At 48.5% G+C, this 21272-nt stretch overlaps 2 protein-coding genes across 7 annotated transcripts in view; both read left to right on the plus strand.

Annotated features, from left to right (window-relative positions):
* LOC307210714 (pleckstrin homology domain-containing family A member 3-like) overlaps positions 1-3013 on the plus strand; it is a 29157-nt gene extending 26144 nt beyond the window's left edge. For all 6 annotated transcript variants that reach the window (XM_079966864.1, XM_079966863.1, XM_079966861.1 and 3 more), the window contains exon 8: positions 1750-3013. In XM_079966864.1, coding sequence (XP_079822990.1) covers positions 1750-1811 — 62 coding nt within the window. In that variant the 3' untranslated portion in view covers positions 1812-3013. The remainder of the gene's footprint in view (positions 1-1749) is intronic.
* Positions 3014-9968: 6955 nt separating this feature from the next.
* Positions 9969-21272, plus strand: part of MAP3K12 (mitogen-activated protein kinase kinase kinase 12) — a 109134-nt gene continuing 97830 nt past the window's right edge. The window contains exon 1 of the mRNA XM_079966672.1: positions 9969-10350. The gene's annotated coding sequence lies outside the window, so the exon portion shown is untranslated. The remainder of the gene's footprint in view (positions 10351-21272) is intronic.

Below are 21272 nucleotides of genomic sequence, written 5' to 3' on the forward strand. Positions count from 1 at the left end.
GCCAGAGCAGTGAGAGGGAGCGCTGCGCAGCGCTCCCTCTCACTGTTCTAGCTTCTGGCTTAGCCATGCGAAGCCTCCGCAGGGCAGCGGGGAGTCTTCATCCCGCTGCCCTGCGGAGGCTTCGCACGGCTATTCCCCGTCAGTCCCTTTTCCCTCCTCGAGGAAAAGCCCCCAAAAGCCGCAAAAACGCACCGCACGCTCTTTAAAGGGAACGCGGCTCTTGTGGGCTTTTCCCCAAGGAAAAGCTGTCCTTCTCCCACCTCGTAGAAAAGCCCGCAAGAGCTGCACTCCCTTTAAAGAGCACGCAGCTCTTGGCTGGCTTTTGTGGGAGGTGGGGGAAGGGACAGAAGGCAGCTTAGCCGCGCGCAGCCTCTTCCAGACAGGGGGAGCCTTCATCCGGCTGCCCGAGAGAGGCTTTGTGCGGCTATCCCAGAGGCCAGAACAGCAAGAAGCTATCTCAGAAGCCAGATCCCTCTTACATACAATCATACAAATACAATCATACAATCATAGAGTTGGAAGAGACCACAAGGGCCATCGAGTCCAACCCCCTGCCAAGCAGGAAACACCATCAGAGCACTCCTGACATATGGTTGTCAAGCCTCTGCTTAAAGACCTCCAAAGAAGGAGACTCCACCACACTCCTTGGCAGCAAATTCCACTGTCGAACAGCTCTTACTGTCAGGAAGTTCTTCCCTCTTGCTGTTCTGGATTCTGGGATTCGGAATATTTTTTTTCCCTTGTTTTCCTCCTCCAAAAGCTAGGTGCGTCTTACGGTCAGGTGCGTCTTATAGAGCGAAAAATACGGTAAAGGGTTGGGGGGATGGGGAGGATTCTCAGGGCCTGCCTTTCCATTGAAGGTGAGAGGGTGCCGGTGGGTATTGGGGAGTTTGGGGCTTGGATTGTAACCTAATCCAGCAAGCAGCAACCACCAGGGTGACCTTGGGCTAGTCACACTTCTCTGAAATCTCTCAGCCACACTCACCTCACAGAGTGTTTGTTGTGGGGGAGGAATGGAAAGGAGATTGTTAGCCACTTTGAGACTCCTTCGGGTGATAAAACAGGATATACAAATCCAAACTCTTCTTCTTCAGTGTGGCTGAGCCGGTTGTGCTACCCTAAAACCACCTCCGGTATTGTACTAGAAGGTGGTTGGTGAGGATTTTTTGCCTGCATTGCTATTGAATATAAGATCTCATCTTTACTACAAGGACCTTGTCGATGGGAAACAAACAAGGGAATTAGGCTGGAGACAGGTTAATAATTTTAAAGAGCTGAAAGTGGGTTGAAGAAGGCATCCCATTCTGTCGTTGCGCACCAGGCATGGCTAAGCTGTGGCCTTTGAGGTGTTGCTCAAATTCAGCTCCCATCCGCTCTGACTAATGCCTGGGCTGGTTGCAGTGGATGGCTGTAGGAGTCCAAAACTGTCTAGAGGACAACATCTGAGCCACCCCTGGGTGTGTGTGCACAACACTCATTTGTTCTACGATCAAACAAGTTTGGGGTGGTTTTTAAAAACATTGTGGAGCTGGTTTGCCCCTGGCAAAAGTAGAAAGAGCAAATGTTCCAGCCCTTTACCTTTCTGATATTTAATCTGGGAAACATATATGGTTAGAGTTCCTCTTCTGCAGGATTTTGCTTGCCCCTTGCCTCTGGGTGGCCTCGGAGGGTGTTGGTAGGATGTCTGTGCTCAGAAGTGGAAGCCGCCACTCTCTCTCACTCCCAGTTTCTTCCTCCTTTTCATCTCAGACGTCCTCTCGTCGGCCCAGGACTCTCCAGTGGACTCAGCTGGCGGGGACCAACGACTGTAATCCGGATATTGGCATTGCCGCAGCTCTTGTCGACACTTTGGAGCCATCCTTGCTGCTAGCTAGTTAGCTAGCTAGCTAGAAGAACTGGCCCAGGGCTCCCTCCTCTAGTTTAGGAATAGCCTTGGCCTGCAGGGTGCGATGGCGGAAGCATCCTTTGCTCCTAGGAAGGCAGTGTGCATGAAGGGCAAGGAGTAGATGCCAGACTTGGTTCTGTGCTTCAGTCTTGTAGTTGCCAACGTGCGTCTGAGAATGCTGCCCGGCTCCGCTGGCTTTTACAAAGCAGTCCTCCGTGAGAAGGGATGGGATCTGGGCAGCGGGATAGCGATTAGCTCTACATGCTGGATTGGGTGTGACGGAAGTGGCGGTCCTGATGAGAGCCTGGGGTGCTTCGGAGGCAGCTTCTGATTGGACAGGTTGCCCCCAGTGCTCTCCGGGGGCTGTCCCCAGTGGTCCTATGCTCTTATTAGGTCAGTGGTTTGGTCACCAGTGTAGCTAGAGCCCGGGGACCTGTGGTCTGTGCAGATGTAAAGCACCTTCATCCCTCTCACCGGCATAAGATCTGTCGTTCGGTCAAACCTTGTTTGCTTTGCTCCAGGATGTCGTGGGAAGTGCCCTGCTGGTTTGACTCTCGGCCAGGATCTTTTTTTGCCTAGGAATCTCCTCCAGGAAGGACCTCCTTGCTGAGCATTCTTCCTCCTTCCGCAGCAGAGAGCTCTTCCTGCAAGCCGCTCTTCCCTCAAAGAGACACTTACACACCCCGGCATCAAACTTGCAGGACTGGTTGTAGTATTCTTCTCGATGTTTTCTCCCTGCTTCTCTTCAGCAGAGGCGCTGGCCCTGAGCGAATGTCCAAGGTAGGAATAGCAGCCTCTTTGGACATCTGAGCTCACAGCAACATTGGGCTGCTTCCCTCTGCACAGCGTGGGACCGGGGTCAGCTGACCACAACCAGTCACATACCAAACATCGAATTGACTCTACTGTCGTTTGCTGTACGGGAACTTACTGTTTTGTCTTGTGGGGTTCTCTGCCACCTCCGTTTTTGTAGGATCTTGTGCGGTTCTCCCTTCTCTCGTTCCTTTCTCCCCGTTCCACACACACAGACACCCCGCAAACCCCCGGTCTCTGGAGCCCGTTCCCATGACGAGCCCTGCCCAAAGATCAGACTCTAATTTTGAATGAAGACTCTAATTTTGAAACAAACACTTGCGTCATGACAATATGTTGCTTTTCCCCTGCGGGGCTGGAAGGAGGCACCGAAGGTGTTTTCCTGTAGGAGAAGCAGAGCCCCAAAAAACACAACCCTTCTCCTGGCTGCTTGAAACGGCTGTAGCAAGCGAGGCGATCGGACGGGTCGTCTCGTCTGCTACACTGGTGGCAAAATCGGGGGTCTGTGCGCACCTGCACATGTTCCCTGTCTGCACTGAGGAACAGGTGGTTGTTTCTTTTTTATAAACAATTGTTGCATCACCAAAGCCCGTCGCAGAACCAGGGTGCAGGTGACTCATAACGGCAGAAACATACCAGGAACATCAGGGGCTATTTCTGGCTCTCATATTGCTCTCTGCTTTTCTGCCTCCCCTACACAGCGGCTTCCTTGGCGTGCATTTAATTTCTTTATTGGGTACTTTAAATAATTGAGTGGGCAAGGGCTGAGTTTTTATGGCAGCTCAGGCTGCTTCCTTAGTAGTTTCTTGAGCAAGGGGAAGGGCATATGCACACCCACCCACCCCCAAACAGATTCAGAGGCACTCCATTCATCTCCTTGGTGCCTTCAGCAAGAACCGGCACCCAAACCCAAGCCTCTTGTGCACCAGTTTGCAGAGCTCCTGCACCAGCTGATGCTTCCCATTCCCTTCAGTGTTGTGGGACAGCTCTGCACATTCATTAGGGAAGACATGTGCAGAGCTGTGATACTGAAGTTAATGAGGGGGGGCGTATGGGTGGCAAGGGCACACACACATTTGGAACTCGTGCAGTAACACCTTCCAAGGAATTGCTTAAGACACTTAGCAGTCTTTAGATCAAAATATAAATGTTCTACAGTGAAAGTGCATGAAGGCTGTTGGCTTCCAGTACGTTTCCGGGCACAATTCGAAGTGTTGGTGCTGACCTTGAAAGCCCTAAACGGCCTCGGCCCAGTATACCTGAAGGAGCATCTCCACCCCCGTCATTCAGCCCAGACACTGAGGTCCAGCACCGAGGTTCCTTCCCTGCGATAAGTAAAGCTACAGGGAACCAGGCAGAGGGCCTTTTCAGTGGTGGTGTCTGCCCTGTGGAACATCCATCAGATGTCAAGGAAATAAACAACTCTCTGACTTTGAGAAGACATCTGAAGGCAGCCCTGTTTAGGGAAGTTTTTAATGTTTGATGTTTTATCACTTTTTAATTATTATTATTATCATTAATTCTGTGGGGAAAGCCAGGCAGATGGGCAGGGTATTATTATTATTATTATTATTATTCAACATATAGGATTAACTAGGGAATAATGCTGCTTAATGGGGCTGCAAGCTGAACACACAGGTGGCTGGCTCAGTTGGTTAGAGCATGGTGCTGATGACGCCATGGTCACAGGTTCAGTTCCCATGTGGGACAGCTGCATATTCCTGCATTGTAGAGGCTTGGATTGAATGATCTTCAGAGTTCCTTCCACCTCTACAGTTCTGTGATTCTATGAAGCTTCAGTTGTTAGATTAATCAACTAATCTGAAACTGAGAGTTAGGGGGACACTTGCTCGCTTACTGTAATAAGCAATTGAAAGAAACCTACCTAGGTCTGGAGAATAGCTTCTGGCAACAAAATTATAAGTTATTTCTTCAGTATCACAGAAAGGGACCTACGCTGAGATGCTGGTCCTGTTCAAAAAATGGTCAACTGATTTATCAAAAAGCAAGAGATGGACTTGCAGTCCTTGCAGTGTGACCTAAAAAGGTAAAGGGACCCCTGACCATTAGGTCCAGTCGTGCCCGACTCTGGGGTTGCGGCGCTCATCTCGCTTTATTGGCTGAGGGAGCTTCTGGGTCATGTGGCCAGCATGACTAAGCCGCTTCTGGCGAACCAGAGCAGGGCACGGAAACACTGTTTACCTTCCCGCTGGAGCGGTACCTATTTATCTACTTGCACTTTGTGCTTTCGAACTGCTAGGTGGGCAGGAGCAGGGACTGAGCAACGGGAGCTTGCCCCGTCGCCGGGATTCAAACCACCGACCTTCTGATCGGCAAGTCCTAGGTTCTGTGGTTTAACCCACAGTGCCACCCGCGTCACTGCAGTGTGACCTACTTACACCCAGTTGAAAGCAGGCCCTACTGTGTTCATGGGATATATACATGTGTGCATTGGACTGTAGTCTATGATCCCAATCCAGCCCAACGCTGTACAGTGGTACTTTCTGGGACTGATGCGAGTTGTAACTCAGCAACATCTCGAAGGTCACAAGTTCCCCACCCTAGGTGTATAATCATTTCCCATTAGCATACCTCGACATAGATGGGAATTCAGGACTCAGCGTGAGAAAGTGAGAAGCCATGATTATAGAATCGTAGTGTTGGAAGGGAACCCAGGGGTCATCTAGACCAACCCCCTGCAATGCAGCAATCTCAGCTAAAGCATCCATGACAGATGGCTCTGCTTAAAAACCACCAAGGAGGAAGAGTCCACAACCTCCCGAGGGAGACTGTTCCATGGTGGCTTCAGGGTTTTCGGGACAGTCCCGGCATCGTCGGGTCAGTTGGAGACAATGATACAGTGGTACCTCAGGTTAAGAACTTAATTCGTTCTGGAGGTCTGTTCTTAACCTGAGGTACCACTTTAGCTAATGGGGCCTCCCACTGCCGCCGCACGATTTCTGTTCTCATCCTGAAGAAAAGTTCTTAACTTGAGGTACTATTTCTGGGTTAGCGGAGTCTGTAACCTGAAGCATCTGTAACCCGAGGTACCACTGTAGTCTAGGATCCCAATCCCTTAGGGGACACACACACACACACAGAAGCTGACAATGGCCAAGTCCAACACAACTTCCACTAAGGAGGACATTTCCGAAAACAATAATAACAGCGAGACTGGTATAAAGGAAGATGAAAGGGGAATTCAGGGGGGGGGGATATTCAAAGCCACAATAGTAGATCAGCTAGACTACGTAAGGTACTACCAAAAGCCAAGAGGACACCAGCATGGGTAGCAAGAGGAGACCAGAAGGTTTACTTCAGAACATGGGAATCTTGACCAAATAGGTGTGTCCAGAGCAGTGATCTTTGAGAATTCAAATGTGAACTTGCTGACCTTACAACAAAAATATATAACTTGTCTCTGTGATCGACCTCTGTACAGGAGAACTGGAAAGTTGCCAAGGCAATGCCAGTTTTTTTAGAAAATGGATAATGGGTGGGTGGGTCTGGGAAATCAGGCAACTTTGTTCGGGGCCTGTTCTGGGTAAATTGGTTGAAAGCATATTTGATGATAAAATGATCACATGTAATGTGAAGAATATAAATATAAAATGAAAAAGAATTGGCATGGCTTCTGTAAAGTTAAGTCTTGCCTCAATAACCTTTTAGAGTTCTTTGAAAGCATCAGCAAGCAGGTACAGCGAGGGGGGAAAGTATTTGATCCCCTGCTAAATTTGCCCGTTTGCCCCCTGACGAAGAAATGACCAGTCCATAATTTTAATGGTAGGTTTATTGTAGCTGTGAGAGACAGAATAACAACAGGAAAAACCCCCAGAAACCTAGAAGACAAAAGTCAGAGATTGATGCGCATTATAATGAGGGAAATAAACACTTGTCCCTTTGCAAAAGATGGCTTAGTACTTGGTGGCAAAACCCTTGTTGGCAATTACAGAAGTCAGACGTTTCTTGTAGGTGGCCACCAGGTTTGCACACATCTCAGGAGGTATTTTGTCCCACTCCTCTTTACAGATCCTCTCCAAGTCAGTGAGATTTCGAGGCTGATGTGTAGCTACTCGAACCTTTAGCTCCCTCCACAGATCTTTGATGGGATTAAGGTCTGGAGACTGGCTAGGCCACTCCAGGACCTTAATGTGCTGCTTCTTGAGCCACTCCTTTGTTGCCTTGGCGGTGTGTTTTGGGTAACTGTCATGCTGGAATACCCATCCTCAACCCATTTTCAATGCCCTGGCTGAGGGAAGGAGTTGCTCACCCAAGATCTGGTGATACATGGTCCTGTCCATTGTCCCTTCGATGTGGTGAAGGTGTCCTGTCCCCTTAGCAGAAAAACACCCTCAAAGCATAATATGTCCCCCTCCATGTTTGACGGTAGGGATGGCAGCATTCCTCCTCCTCCAAACACGGCGAGTTGAGTTGATGCCAAAGAGCTCAATTTTGGTCCCATCTGACCACAACACTTTCACCCAGTTCTCCTCTGAGTCATTCAGATATTCCAGGTGTGGTCTGACCAAGGCAGAATAGAGTGGGGCTATTACTCCCCTTGATCTGGACACAGAATTGCAGCTTAAGTTTCAACTAGCTTGGCATTGGGTTGAGACTCTCAATAGCTTAAATCAGTAATAGCCACTGTGGTGACACCCCCATGTGGGACTCACTCCCATCATCCCCAGTCAGCAAGGCCAGTGGTCTGGGATGGTGGGAATGGTAGTCTATCAACGTCTGGAGGATCTTCCAACTGCTCCTCTGCCCTGAATGAATTGTAGTCTTGCTTTCTGAGCACTGACTGCTTGCTGCTTCAGACATGGACAACGGTTTTGACTCCAAACCCCCAAAAGCTACAAAGAAGGCCAGATTTTGCAGACTCTTGATAACTAATTCAGATAGTGGAGGCAGCACTCCACTAGGCGAAATCATAGGAGGCCTCAGCTCCCTCCCCATCCCTTCATAGTAAATCAACCCCCTGGATTCTCTTGTTTTTATTTTTAATTTATTTATTTGGTTTTTCAAATTAAAGTTTTACAGATATATATCAAACATTAAGAATAAAAACAAGATTCCAAGGAATCTCCTGGACTTCCATCTTCCCCTTTGTGGGTCCTACGGTAATTTAATCACTTCCTCCCGCATCTTTTTTGATGATCCAAATCTTTCACTTCTCCACTGTGTTCCAATCCTACTAACAATTTAAACTGTTTACAATGGTCTTTAGGATAAGTTACAAATTTTCCCTATTCCTTATTGAAATTTGGGTCTTCTTGATTTCTGATTCTTCTGGTCATTTTAGCCATTTCAGCAAAGTCCATCAACCCCCCTCAAGGCAAGGGGTGTGAGAATTGAACTATTAATACAGATAGCTGAGTGACCAGGAACCCTCCTACCTGTCCAAACCTCAATCTCCTCCCTGTGTGGCCCCTGAAATATTGCCCATAATAGAACGTGGCACTGGGCTGAAAAAGATTCCCCAATCCTGCTAACAATACTGATATTATACCTGCTGCTTGAAGTCCTGGAATGCCAGCTCCTGCTCCAGCGCTGATATTCTCACATCCCTCTTTGGGGGTTGGGGGAGCACACTCCGATTCCATAGAATTGCAGTGTTGGAAGGGACCCCAAGGGTCATCTAGTCCAACCCCCTCCAATGCAGGAAATTTTTTTGCCCAAGGTGGAACTCGAACCCACAACCCTAAAATCAAGTCTCATGCTCTACCTACAACAAGAGCCCATGTGGTGCAGCAGTGTCAGACTAGGAGCTGGGAGACAAGGTTCAACTCATTCACGGGGTGACCTTGGGCCAATCACAGCCTTTCTCAGTGCTGGACCTACGTCACAGGGTTGTTGGGATGATAAATGGAGGGAGAGGGAGAACCAGGTACCTCTTTGGAAAAAAGGTGGAATATAAATATAATAAGATGCCCGGCACCCCTTCCTTTTGTTTTCTTCCACATGGGAATGAGAACACTGACCTTCTTGCAGGGTTGCCGTAAGGAGTACTCTGATAATATATGTGGGGCTGCTTTGGAATGCAGTATATGGGCTACTATTAAAATGAGGCTGCATTTGAAATTGTATTTTAACCCCAATTATAAATTGGGGGTTTTTTGTTTTTTCTTTCTCCCCCCCCCCCATTATGTTTTTATTGTAATTTTACTGGTGTTAGCTGCCCTGAGCCAGGCTCTGGCCGGGGAGGGTGCGGTATAAATAAAAGTATTATTATTATTATTATTATTATTATTATTATTATTATTATTATACTTTAAAAGCCAGTATGGCATATCAGGGGTACCAACTTGAATAAAATATGGGGGGGAGGCAGGTAAGCCCTTCTTGATCACATGATGCAGTGCACACACACCATTTAAAAGGCAATGTCCATCAACTGGTGGGGGGCAGCCCCCTCAAATACTTTATGGGGGGCACGAAGACCCTTCAACCACTAGGAGTTGGCTCCTATAGGCATCATGGTTGGAATTCGAACTGGGAGATGTTGCTGTTGTTTAGTCTGGTCGTGTCCGACTCTCCGTGACCCCATGGACCAGAGCACGCCAGGCACTCCTGTCTTCCACTGCCTCCCGCAGTTTGGTCAAACTCAGGCTGGTAGCTTCAAGAACACTGTCCAACCATCTCGTCCTCCATCGTCCCCTTCTCCTTGTGCCCTCCATCTTTCCCAACATCAGGGTCTTTTCCAGGGAGTCTTCTCTTCTCATGAGGTGGCCAAAGTATTGGAGCCTCAGCTTCAGGATCTGTCCTTCCAGTGAGCACTCAGGGCTGATTTCCTTGAGAATGGATAGGTTTGATCTTCTTGCAGTCCATGGGACTCTCAAGAGTCTCCTCCAGCACCATAATTCAAAAGCATCAATTCTTTAGCGATCAGCCTTCTTTATGGTCCAGCTCTCACTTCCATACATCACTACTGGGAAAACCATAGCTTTCACTATACGGACCTTTTTTGGCAAGATCGAACTGGGAGAGCGGAGTTCAAATCCCCACTTAGCCAAGAAGGGCCGGTCACCGTCTCTTAGCCTACCTCACGGGGTTCTTGAGAGGACGAACCGGGGAGGGAGTGGTATAAAAATGTAGCAAATCAAATGAGCGTCGGCGGTGCTTGTGGCCCTTTCCTTTACGCCGTCGGGGGCGAGCGGCTTTTACGCGAGGCCGCTTCTCCTTTAAGAGGCTGGCGCTCGGCCGGCTCTGCCCCAAGTCCCCCCGGCCCAGGGCGTGTCTGTCCCCGGGGTGGCACCGGCCAGAGGGAGGGAGCGGTGCTGGTGGTGCGCGGAGGCCGGCCAGGAGCGCGCGGATCCGGGGAAGCGGAGAGGAAGCCCGGGCCCCCAAGGCCTACCCGGCGCCGGCTCCGGGAGGACCCCCTGGACGTCTCCATCGTTGCGCCGCGCCTTGGCCGCGGAAGATGCGCATCCTCCTCCTTGGAGCTGCTGCTGCTGCTGGCGGCGGCGGCGGCGCTCGTGTCCGGGGAGCGCGGTGATTAGCCAGATGGGAACCGGCCTGCCCGGCTGACGGAGCGGGGGGAGAAGAGGAGGAGGAGGAGGAAGAGGAGGAGGAGGAGGAGGAGCGGGCGCTTTTGTTGCCGCTGCAGCCGCTGGATCGTCGGCTGCGAGGAGAGGCTGCGCTGCCGGGCGGAGGTAAGGGGCGGCGGGGCGCAGGATCCGCATCTGGGGTATTGGGGTGGGGAGATCGGGGTTAGGAGACGAGATGGATTATGGTGCGGAGTGGGCAGAGGCTCGGGCCGCCCGGGGATGGAGCTGGTGGGGGAGGGGAGGTCTGGATGGATGGAGGGATGGATGGATGGAGAGGCAATGATGGCGCGGAGCAAAGGATGTCCAGTCCTGGCTGTTGCTGTTGATGGTCCTTCTCTGCTGTTGCTGCTGATGGTCCTCGCTAGCGCTTAACCTGATGCTGGCTCAGATCTCTGCTGAGCACCGCTTGGAGGGGTTCATCTTGCGTCCTCCCCTCTTTCAACACCCCCACCCCACAAATATTTGGTGTTTCGGTTTGCCTCCACGGTGTGACTTTGCAGGAGGGAAAAGGCACGGCTGTGGTCTTTACTTAGCCCTACAAGTAATCTTGACGGGGAGGGAGGGAGGCGGAAGGATGCCCTCTCCTCCCCTACCCCCCTTTCCGAAGAACAGCCCCCAGCTCTCCCCCCCCCCACCCCACCTGCTTGGATGGTTGCAGGGACGGCAGAGAGGGCGCAGCAGCCTCAATCGAACTGTGGATGAAGGATGGATTTGCGCCATCGATGGCTTGGATGGGGTTTCACTCTCTGCGCTTCCTCTCCGCTCCCCCCACCCCCCCACCCGTCCACTTTGCTTAGAGCCGGAGATGGAAGGATGCGGCTGCTTCGAGGGCAAGTGGCTGGCTGGGGCTGCCCTCCCCGTGGCCTGCCTTTGCCCGCAGAGTGGTCCTCCTTGGGCCCTGTGTGGAGGATGCTGGAGGAAAAAGAGAGGAGGCGAGTGAAGGATGAGGAGGCAGATGGACTGAGATTCCCCAGGGCTGGCAGCTGGGGAAGGGGGAGGGGGAGCCAGGACCCAGGCGAGGGGAGGGGATTCTGTTTTCATGGTCTCCAGCGCCAGAGCCACACAAGAGTTCTGTGTGCTTGCACCTCTCCCCTTTATCTAATTTAGAATAACCACTACTAAATTATTATTCCAGTTTAATTCAGAGGGGCTGCCCCTTCTAACCTGCCTGACAACAGCAACCTCTGCTGTGGAAATCCTGCCCCAACTATTAGATGTTTGGGATCTGCTATACTGTAGGAAATGTACTCTGCATGTGCTCAGAGGCACACTCTCTCTTGTTATGTGTTGGCTTTATCTTTCAGATCTGGTGCTCCAAAACAAACAAAACCCCACATTCAGCACATATTTTATGCTCTGAGAAAAATGACCGCCACACTGGCCCTATATTTAGAATTGTGAAAACAAATTAGAATTACCCCCCCTTGGCCTACAAAACAAGGAAGGCCACCCTCCCACCTCACTTATCGTTTTTATATTACCCTGAATATGGGATTCACTAGATTGTAAAAATGGTGTTACAGGGGCAGCTAATTTCCATTAAGTGAATCCAGGAGTGTATTGCTAAGGTTGTGGAAGAGAACAGCTGTAGTCTTCTCTTCCCCCATGGAAGAACTATGACTGTTGAAGTCGGGGGAGATGTTTTTTAGGTAGGGAGAGTCATTTGCTGGAGCAGAGGAAAGCAAATCCAACCCCCTCCATTCTGCTTTTCCATCCATCTGTCTCATTTCAATAGTCTCATTATGCAATCTTTGGTAGCTTCCCCTGCTTTTTTAAAATTATTTTAGGATTGGGGGGGGAGATGTCAGGTGCTATGAAGCAAAGGGGCTCAGCTGGGGCTTATAAACTAGAATACGGACAATAAAGAGTCTCCTTTTTTGCCACACACTTCCTATATGACCTTGGGAAAGTCACTTATCTCCAGTAGGCCTCCAGCCCTCCACAACAGGCATGCCACATGGCTATAGGGTGGGTGGGGGTTATGTTGCTGTATTCACGATGTGGTTCCCAACTAGCTTAGGACTATAGAACCCCATTTTTCAAAAGCCAACCCATGGACCCCCTACTTTTGAAAATGTTGATACCTCTGTGGTAGCTTTTGTTATGTGAATGGTGTTATATGATCTGTTCAGCTGCTGCAGTGAGGGGGTTAGGATCAGCATGTATTTCTGATGTGGAGCTGGGGCTTGTGGAAGCACAGAGGGGTTTAGGAGAGGATGCCTTTAAGCAAGTTTGTGCTGTTGAAAAAGGAGGGGGGCACGGAAGTGCTTCATGGTCTCATCCAGCAGGGGGCACTATGCACACCCCCCTACTATCTTGGTCTGGTCAGATGCGACCATGCGAATCCTTTGAATCAATGCTTCAGAACACCGCGGCTCAGTTGTTTCATTTTTGTTTTGTTTGACACCAGGGTTCCTTATCGGTGTTTTTGGCATGTGGAGTCCTGAAGTGATTTTGGTACAAACCTGAGGACAGATGAAACCTGCACTTAGGGGCTGCACCTCTCAGACTGAGGGATTTTGGGTTGGAATAAACTGTATATTGACCGGCTCATGTGTGTTTGGGAAAGGTCTGGGGTTAATTTATCTACCAGGGCCATAGCTCAAGGATTTGCTTTGCAATACAGATGGTCTCAGGTACAATCTCTGGCATTTCCAAGTTGGGCTGCGAAAGACTCGTCTCTGAAAGACAGAGAGGCTCTGCCAGTTTGTAGAGATGATGCAGAACTAGCTGGACCAATGCTCCAACTTGGCATAAGGCAGCTTCCCAAATTCCTATGTTTGTTCCCAAGCTGGAGATGTTGTGTCTCCAATGTCCCCAGCAGGATGCCCCTGAAGACCAGCTGCTGGGAATTGCAGGTAGGCAAAGGGCTGTTGTCCTCAGGTCCTGCCTGTAGGTTTCCTTTAGGCATCTTGTTGACCAATGCAAGGCCAGGACTCTAGACTAGATGGGCCTTTGGCCTGATACAGCAGGACTCCTGCCTATCACAAGCCTTCAACAGTTTTTAAACTGGCTATACCTATGGTGGTATCTCCAACCGTTGCTCGCTCCCTGCTCCTGCCAACCTAGCAGTTCGAAAGCACGTCAAAGCACAAGTAGATAAATAGGTACCGCTCCAGCGGGAAGGTAAACGGCGTTTCCATGCGCTGCTCTGGTTTGCCAGAAGCAGCTTAGTCATGTTGGCCACATGACCCGGAAGCTGTACGCTGGCTCCCTCAGCCAATAAAGTGAGATGAGCACCGCAACCCCAGACCTAATGGCCAGGGGTCCCTTTACCTTTACCTTTATACCTACGATGGGATCTCCAACTACCACAAACAAAATAATTCTGTTTGAAAGATAGGGGCATGCTTCTGTGTGCCTGCTGTACTGTGCAGCAGGGAAGGCAACAGGGTACAGTGGTAACTCGGGTTAAGTACTTAATTCGTTCCGGAGGTCCATTCTTAACCTGAAACTGTTCTTAACCTGAAGCACCACTTTAGCTAATGGGGCCTCCCACTGCCGCCGCAAGACTGGAGCACAATTTCTGTTCTCATCCTGAAGCAAAGTTCTTAACCCGAGGTACTATTTCTGGGTTAGCGGAGTCTGTAACCTGAAGCGCCTGTAACCTGAAGCGTATGTAACCCGAGGTACCACTGTATTCTTTGAGTTAACTCTCAGTGTTAGAATAGAAACTCAGATATATAAGCTAGGTGCCCAATGGCTCGTTAAACCAGGGTTACAGTTGCCAGCACAGAATGTCTAGTTGCCATTTTGGGGCCAGTTGTATTTTGCAGTACGTGTTTTTGGTTCCTGCAATTCATTCTGATTGTGCAGATAAAATATCATGGATAGAGTTCAACAGGATGTCTTGTTAGTGTGTGAAAACAGACAAGATCCAAAGATCCCCAGTTATGCACCTGCAGATGGCATCTTCACTTGGTCACAAAGGCACAAAACATGCCTGGCACCCGGTGAATTTCAAAAATTGCTCTGGAACACTTACATACATTATGAAAATGAAACCAATTGGCGTATTGTTTAGTTTTGTATCATTTATACTCTTTCTAGTAGAGATTTGGTGAAAGAGCTATTCCCAAGCCCCATACCCTGACTAGTGGAAATATTACTAAGACTATTCCAACAGGTGGAAAATAGCATGTTCTGATCCCACTAATTAACATGGATCCAGGATTGTCAGGTAGATATCCTGCACAAACCTTTTGGAAATGAAATAAATGTTGCATATGAGATGTCTCCAATAGTTTGTAAAATCTGTCTATTCTTTAGGCCATTTTGTCCTGCCTTTCCTCCAAGCAACTAATGGATCACCTCACTTCCCATTTTATCCTCACAACAACCCTGTGAAGTAGGTTAGGCTGAGACAAGCAACTGGGTCAAGGTCACCCAGGGAGCTGTGTAGATGGGTGTGAATTCAAATCTGTGTAAATTCTACTTGTACACTGGCCCTCATTCTGTCAACCTTGGTGTTTATCAGCCTGGTGGGATTCAGTAAGAATTCAGTAAGCGCCTATCTGCATAACTCCACCCCTTCATTTGCATACCCCACCCTGGGTTCTGTGTCTTGGTCACTCTAGAACATGGATTGTCAACTGAGCGCTGTCCAGACGTTGCTGGACTACAACTCCCATCATCCCTCACCATTGGTCATGCTGGCTGGGGCTGATGGGAATCGTAGTTCAAGAATTCAAAGTTGGCCATCTCTGCTCTAGAGTGTGACATGATGCAGAAGCTGCCTTTTATGCTGGAAACCAAAACAAAGAGGAGATACTGTTCTTCATAGGTGGTGGGTGGTAGCACTGGAAAGAAAACCCAAAAGTCCAGGCCAGCAAGGCATTGCCTCTAATTGCACATCACTATAAAATGCAGTGTTCACCAAATGTCTACTCAGAGTAAACCCATTGAAATGCATAAACATGGCTAAGTTAGGTCCATTCATTTCAATGTGTCTACTCAGAGTAAACCTTTGTTGACTACTATCCCATATTTCTAATTGCACATTAATGGGTTTCATCGTCATCACTTGCCCCAAGCTCTCTTTTCATGAAACTGCTGATACCGTTTTTGTGATTCTTACTGCCTCAACAGCTGTGATTCCTGCGTTGCAAGGGGTTGGTCTAGATGACCCTTTGGCTCCTTTCCAGCTCTATGGCTTTATGATTCTGCGACAGGACTACAGTGCCCAGAGTTCTTTTGTGGGAGAGTTTTGGAACCCAGTTTCCATCCATAGTGCAGATGTGCTCTAGAACTAGATTTCCTCCTTGCGCCAAGGACTGAATGTAAACATCCTTGCTCCGTGCTCTAATTGCCAGGCAACAATACCCCTTGGGTTAATTAAAAGCGCCAGCAATGCGCGTCTATGTACAAATGCTCATTGTCCTTGCCGTGAGAGTCCCTCCTTCGTCTTGGTGGAAGCATGTGGTTAGCGTGGGTTAGACCTGGTGGTATGCAAGATTGCTGTCACTGGGTTACATGGGAGCTACCACATATATTCTCTTTGCTATGATATTTGATTTCAGCCTGTGTTTGAGGCATCACACACACACACACTGAAGAAGTGTGCATGCACACGAAAGCTCATACCAAGAACTAACTTAGTTGGTCTTTAAGGTGCTACTGGAAGGAATTTTTTTATTTTGTTTTGACTATGGCAGACCAACACGGCTACCTATCTGTAACACACACACAAACACACTTGTGATTCTAGCTGTGGCGGTGGAATCAGATCCTTTAAGGAAAGTGTCTCCTGCTGAGGTTTGGAGGCAGCTATGATTATGGATGTGTATTTTTGTCAGCTTGGCTTTGTTGGAAGCGATGCTTTTTTGAAAACCGCATCCAGTCAATTCTCAAATTTTAAGCAGTGTTCCGGGTAGCGAAGGACAGAATCCGATAGGATTTATGACGAAAACTTGGCAAGACCGAAATGGCTCTGCCCAGAACAACTTCATCTGCCAGCCAAGCTCCGCTCCAAAAGCTCTGATTTTGTACAGCCAATAGAATTATGGTGTGTAAATGAGGCAGAGAGGAAAGGATATCGGTTGGCCACATTGCTTCTCACGTCAGAATGGTCCCAGACAGTTCAGATTCACCTGACTTTGCTGATATCATCCTGGCAAGACTTTGGGGTGGTAGAGATTTCTGATTCTAGGGGGAAAGTAAATCAGCCACCACTGCTAGCAGCTGGCTGGTCGGAGGGCAAAGTTTGTTCAGTGCCAGGACATAAACACAACACGCCCAGGGTGGCATATGCCTTTTGATTTCTTTTGAATTGAGTTTTGGCTGGCCTACACCAGGGTGGAGTACCTGTAGACCTCTAGATGTTGTTGGGTTCTGATGATGGGAGTTGTATTCCAGCATCATCTGAGGGCTCCACATAAGTCCAGCACTCAGGAACCATGCTGAAGGCCTTGCTGGTAAATATTCTGAATTAAATTCAAATATTGTTTCCCGTTGTTGAAGGAAGGAGCAAGAATGAAATAGTCGTACTGCAATATTTGGAAGATAGGAGGCAGACTGAAACATTTGATGATGCCATGCTTGGTTTATATTGCTTAATAAAAGTGCAAAGCTTTGGTTTATGTAGCTTAGTAAAAGTGGAAAACTTCTCTTGCTCTAGCATTTACGTTTTAAGATAAACTGGGAGTGTTAAATACATCTGTGGAGAAGATAAGGCAAGGAGTTCTGATTCAGTTGAAAAGCCACTACCCTGAGTTGTGTCTACTCTAATTCTCCTCTCAGTAAATAACAGCTGGTGTTCTCTCACTTTTTACAGAAAACCTAAATGACATCATTGTCCAATTGTTGCAGCACACTGATTTCTCCCTTGTTTTTCCAGACCTGATTTGTGATTTTTCTACAATTGCAGAACCAGCCTCTCCAGTGTAGACTCCTGTGCCTTTAATTAAAAGTTTCCTGTTTACAGGTCCTGTTACTTTATTTCTTCTTATTGATCACCAGGCAATCATTGATGAGCAAATGGGACCTGCAGCAAAATGTTGCAGTGTATAGTGCTCCTGGTCTGGGTGCCAGCCAGCCATGTCCTTTTTTTAAAGGATACTGTACTCCATTGCATTCCCTCTTCTTCTGATGTTGTTTTCCTCCACCACTACCACCTTCCTAACTGTCAGTCAGCATTTCATGGCCACTGAGCTTCCTCATTAGTCCTTGTTAGGCTGTGTTTAAGGTCCCTCTCTCTTACATACAATTTTATTTTTAAAAAATATGCTTCTGCAAACCAGAGTTTCCCTTAGCCTGCTGATACCTCCTTGTTCTCGGTGGATAGTCCTTTTTTGGTTACGTAAGGATTACCGTATTTTTTGCACCATAACACTCACTTTTTTCCTCCTAGAAAGTAAGGGGAAATGTCTGTGCGTGTTATGGAGGAAGTGCCTAGGGGTGGCATGCCTACGGATTTTCCTCCTCTAAAAACTAAATGTGTGTTATGGTCGGGTGCGTGTTATAGAGCGAAAAATACGGTAATATATTTCTGCAGATGTGGCAGTAGATGTGCTAGATAGATGTTTTTTCTCATTAATGGACTGAATGAGAGCCAAAGAACTGAAGATTAATCCTGACAAGAATGAGGGGGATGAATGGATGGGAGGTGACCTGGTTTGGATGGGACGACACTCCCTTTGAAGGAGCAAGTACATGGCTTGAAGGTACTGTCAATTGCTGTCACTTGGGGCTCAGATGGTTTTGCTGGCATGAAGTGTCTTCCATCAGATTTGGCTGGTGGCCCAGCTGTGCCCCTATCTGGACAGGGATAGCCTAACTTCTAGATTAGTTTACTGCAACACATTATATGCCTTTGGAGACGGTTTGGAAACTGCTGTTGGTGCAGAAGTCAGTGGCCAGGCTGACCAGAGCAAAACAGTCTGAGCACATAACGGCTCAGGACCGCACTATCTCAAGGACCGCCTCTTTCCATATGAACCTACCTGGACCCTGAGATCATCTTCTGAGGCCCTCCTTCGTGTGCCTCCTTCTCAAAAGCTGAGAAGGGTGGCAACACGAGAACAGGACCTTCTCTGCGGTGGCTCCCTGTCTGTGGAATGCTCTCCCCAGGGAAGTTTGCCTGGTGCCTTCAATTATACACCTTTAGGTACCAGGCAAAAACATTCCTTTTTAACCAGGCCTTTGGTCGACCTGATTTACATCTTATGCTCTTTTAAAATGTGGGGGGTTTTGGGGGGGGGCTATTAGGTTGTTTTTATTTTTGTTATGTATTTTGTGTTTTTATATCTTGATTTTATTCTGTGAACTGCCCTGAGACCCCTGGCTATAGAGTGGTGCCTCGCAAGACGAAATTAATCCGTTCCGTGAGGCTCTTCGTATAGCGGTTTTTTCGTCTTGCGAAGCAAGCCCATTGACAGCTTAGTGCTATTAGCGGTTTAGCGGCTTTTAGCGGATCAGCTGATAAGCGGCTTAGCGGCTTGGGGAAAAAGGGGGGGAACCCGCAGGAACTCGCAAGACATTTCGTCTTGCGAAGGAAGCCCATAGGAAAATTCGTTTTGCGAAGCGCCTCCAAAACGGAAAACCCTTTCGTCTAGCAGGTTTTCCGTCTTGCGAGGCGTTCGTCTTGCGGGGCACCACTGTAAATAAATAAATAAATAAGAATAAAATAAATCCTGGCCTGACTGCTCTGGCCACCAACTTGTGCTGGTTTTGATCAGCCTTATGCAGCTCTGGAACCAATACCTCAAGGACCACCTCTCCCCACATAGAATCACAGAATTGCAGAGTTGGAAAGGGACCCCAGGGGTCATCTAGTCCAAACCCCTGCAATGCAGGAATCTCAGCTGAAGCATCCATGGCAGATGGTCACCCAACCTTTGCTTTAAAACCTCGAAGGAAGGAACTGACCCTGTGATCGTCACCTGAGGCCCTTCTCCATGTGCCCCCTCCATGGGAGGTTCCAGGGGGAGGGTAACACCAGAACGGGGCCTTTTCAGTGGTGGCTCCCCACTTGTGGAATGCTCTCCTTAGGAAGGCTCACCTGGCCCCATCATTTGGTTGCCAGGCAAAACCAGTTTTATTCCACAAAGCTTTTGGCTTTTAATTATAGGTGGGCTCCTTCAGTGGGTGGGATGTTTTAGTTTTCTCTTTGCAAAAACGTATATAATAATACAGTAATAATAATAATAATAATAATTTATTATTTATACTCCACCCATCTGGCTGGGTTTCCCCAGCCACTCTGGGCGGCTTCCAACAGAAAATAATAATAATAATAATAATAATAATAATAATAATAATAATAATAATTTATTATTTGTACCCCGCCCATCTGGCTGGGTTTCCCCAGCCACTCTGGGCGGCTTCCAACAGAGATGAAAAATACACTAAAATATCACATATTAAAAACTTCCCTGAACAGGGCTGCCTTCAGATGTTTTCTGAATGTCAGGTAGTTGTCCATCGCCTTGACATCCGATGGGAGGGCATTCCACAGGGCGGGCGCCACCACCGAGAAGGCCCTCTGCCTGGTTCCCTGCAACTTGGCCTCTCGCAGTGAGGGAACCGCCAGAAGGCCCTCGGCGCTGGACCTCAATGTATTAAAATTGTATTAAAATACAATAGTCAGTTAAACATTAAAAGCTTCCCTAAACAGGACTGCCTTCAGATGTCTTCTAAAAGTCTGGTAGTTGTTCTTCTCTTTGACGTCTGATGGGAGGGCGTTCCACAGGGCGGGTGCCACTACTGAGAAGGCCCTCTGCCTGGTTCCCTGTAACTTGGCTTCTCGCAGCGAGGGAACCGCCAGAAGGCCCTCGGCGCTGGACCTCAGTGTCCGGGCAGAACGATGGAGGTGGAGATGCTCCTTCAGGTATACTGGGCAGAGGCCGTTTAGGGCTTTAAAGGTCAGCACCAACACTTTGATTTGTGCTTGGAAACATACTGTGAAGAGCTGTATATGAAGAGCTGAGGGACCAAATTGTTCCCTGCACAAACCGAATCCTCTCTGGCTTTTGCTGAGGAAGGTCTCTTGGGGAGGCTCTGCCTGTCGTGTCCCAAAATTTGGTGCAAGGTAGCTCAGTTCCCTGCTGCTGGGCCCTCAACCAAAGACAGAGGCTTTGGAGAAGGGGAGCAGCTGAAGAGGTGCCTGATTTTCTGCTCCATCTGAGGCAAAATAGGCAGCTGGTCACTGCAGGATCCTTGCTGTACCTCCTGTTCTTGGCTTAATTCATCCTCAGGCAGAGGAGGGGCAAGGAAGAGTGGACTTCTCTCTCTCTCTCTCTCTCTCTCTCTCTCTCTCTTTCTGGGTGAGGGGGTGGGAGGGACGGAAGGAAATTGGCCAAAAGCCCTCGCAGTGCAGGGAAAGCAATTGTGTTCAGGATGCTGAAGTGAAAAAACCTGCTCCTTTTCCCCTTATGAGGTATCCAAGAGCCCGCATAGTGGGTTCCCTATCAGTAGGAGAAAATAACAGAGACCAACCAGAGTATATTGAGAAGCAAAGCTGCTAGTAAGCCTCATCTTTACTCAAGGAACAGGGTCCCCACTCACCACACGCAGGAGGGAGGAGGGACCCAGAACAATGGTGTGCAAGCCCTTATATAGACTTCTGAAATTGCCCACCCTGTAGCTCAAGACCACCCACCAAAACATCATACATATGTCATAAAAGGAGGCTGTCTACAGCAGAAATACATCACAGGAAGCTGTCTACAGCAGAAATCCTGTCTGCCAGGATACCTGACAATGGCCAGTGATTGCTTTACCTGGGCAGCCCAGACATTCTTTTGTGATGGTAAATACTTTAATTTCTGAATTCAGGTCACAGGCTCACCCTGTGCCTGCTAAATCTGGGTTCCAGCGAGATTTTGCGGGCCTCTCACAAGACCCAGTTCCCTCCTATCATTGCAGAGGAGCTCACCTTGAAGAAGTTGTGCCAGAAGTTGTGCTGTTGTCATTTGTATTCCATCGGGTCAGTTTTGTGTGTGTGTGTGTGTGTGTTTGGGGCTGGTGAGTCACTTTCCCTCCCTCTGATCTCTGCTGTAGATGGGGAAATGTTTTATCAATTACCCCCT

This window comes from Podarcis cretensis (assembly GCF_951804945.1).
Source record: "Podarcis cretensis genome assembly, chromosome: 2".
NCBI lineage: Eukaryota > Metazoa > Chordata > Lepidosauria > Squamata > Lacertidae > Podarcis > Podarcis cretensis.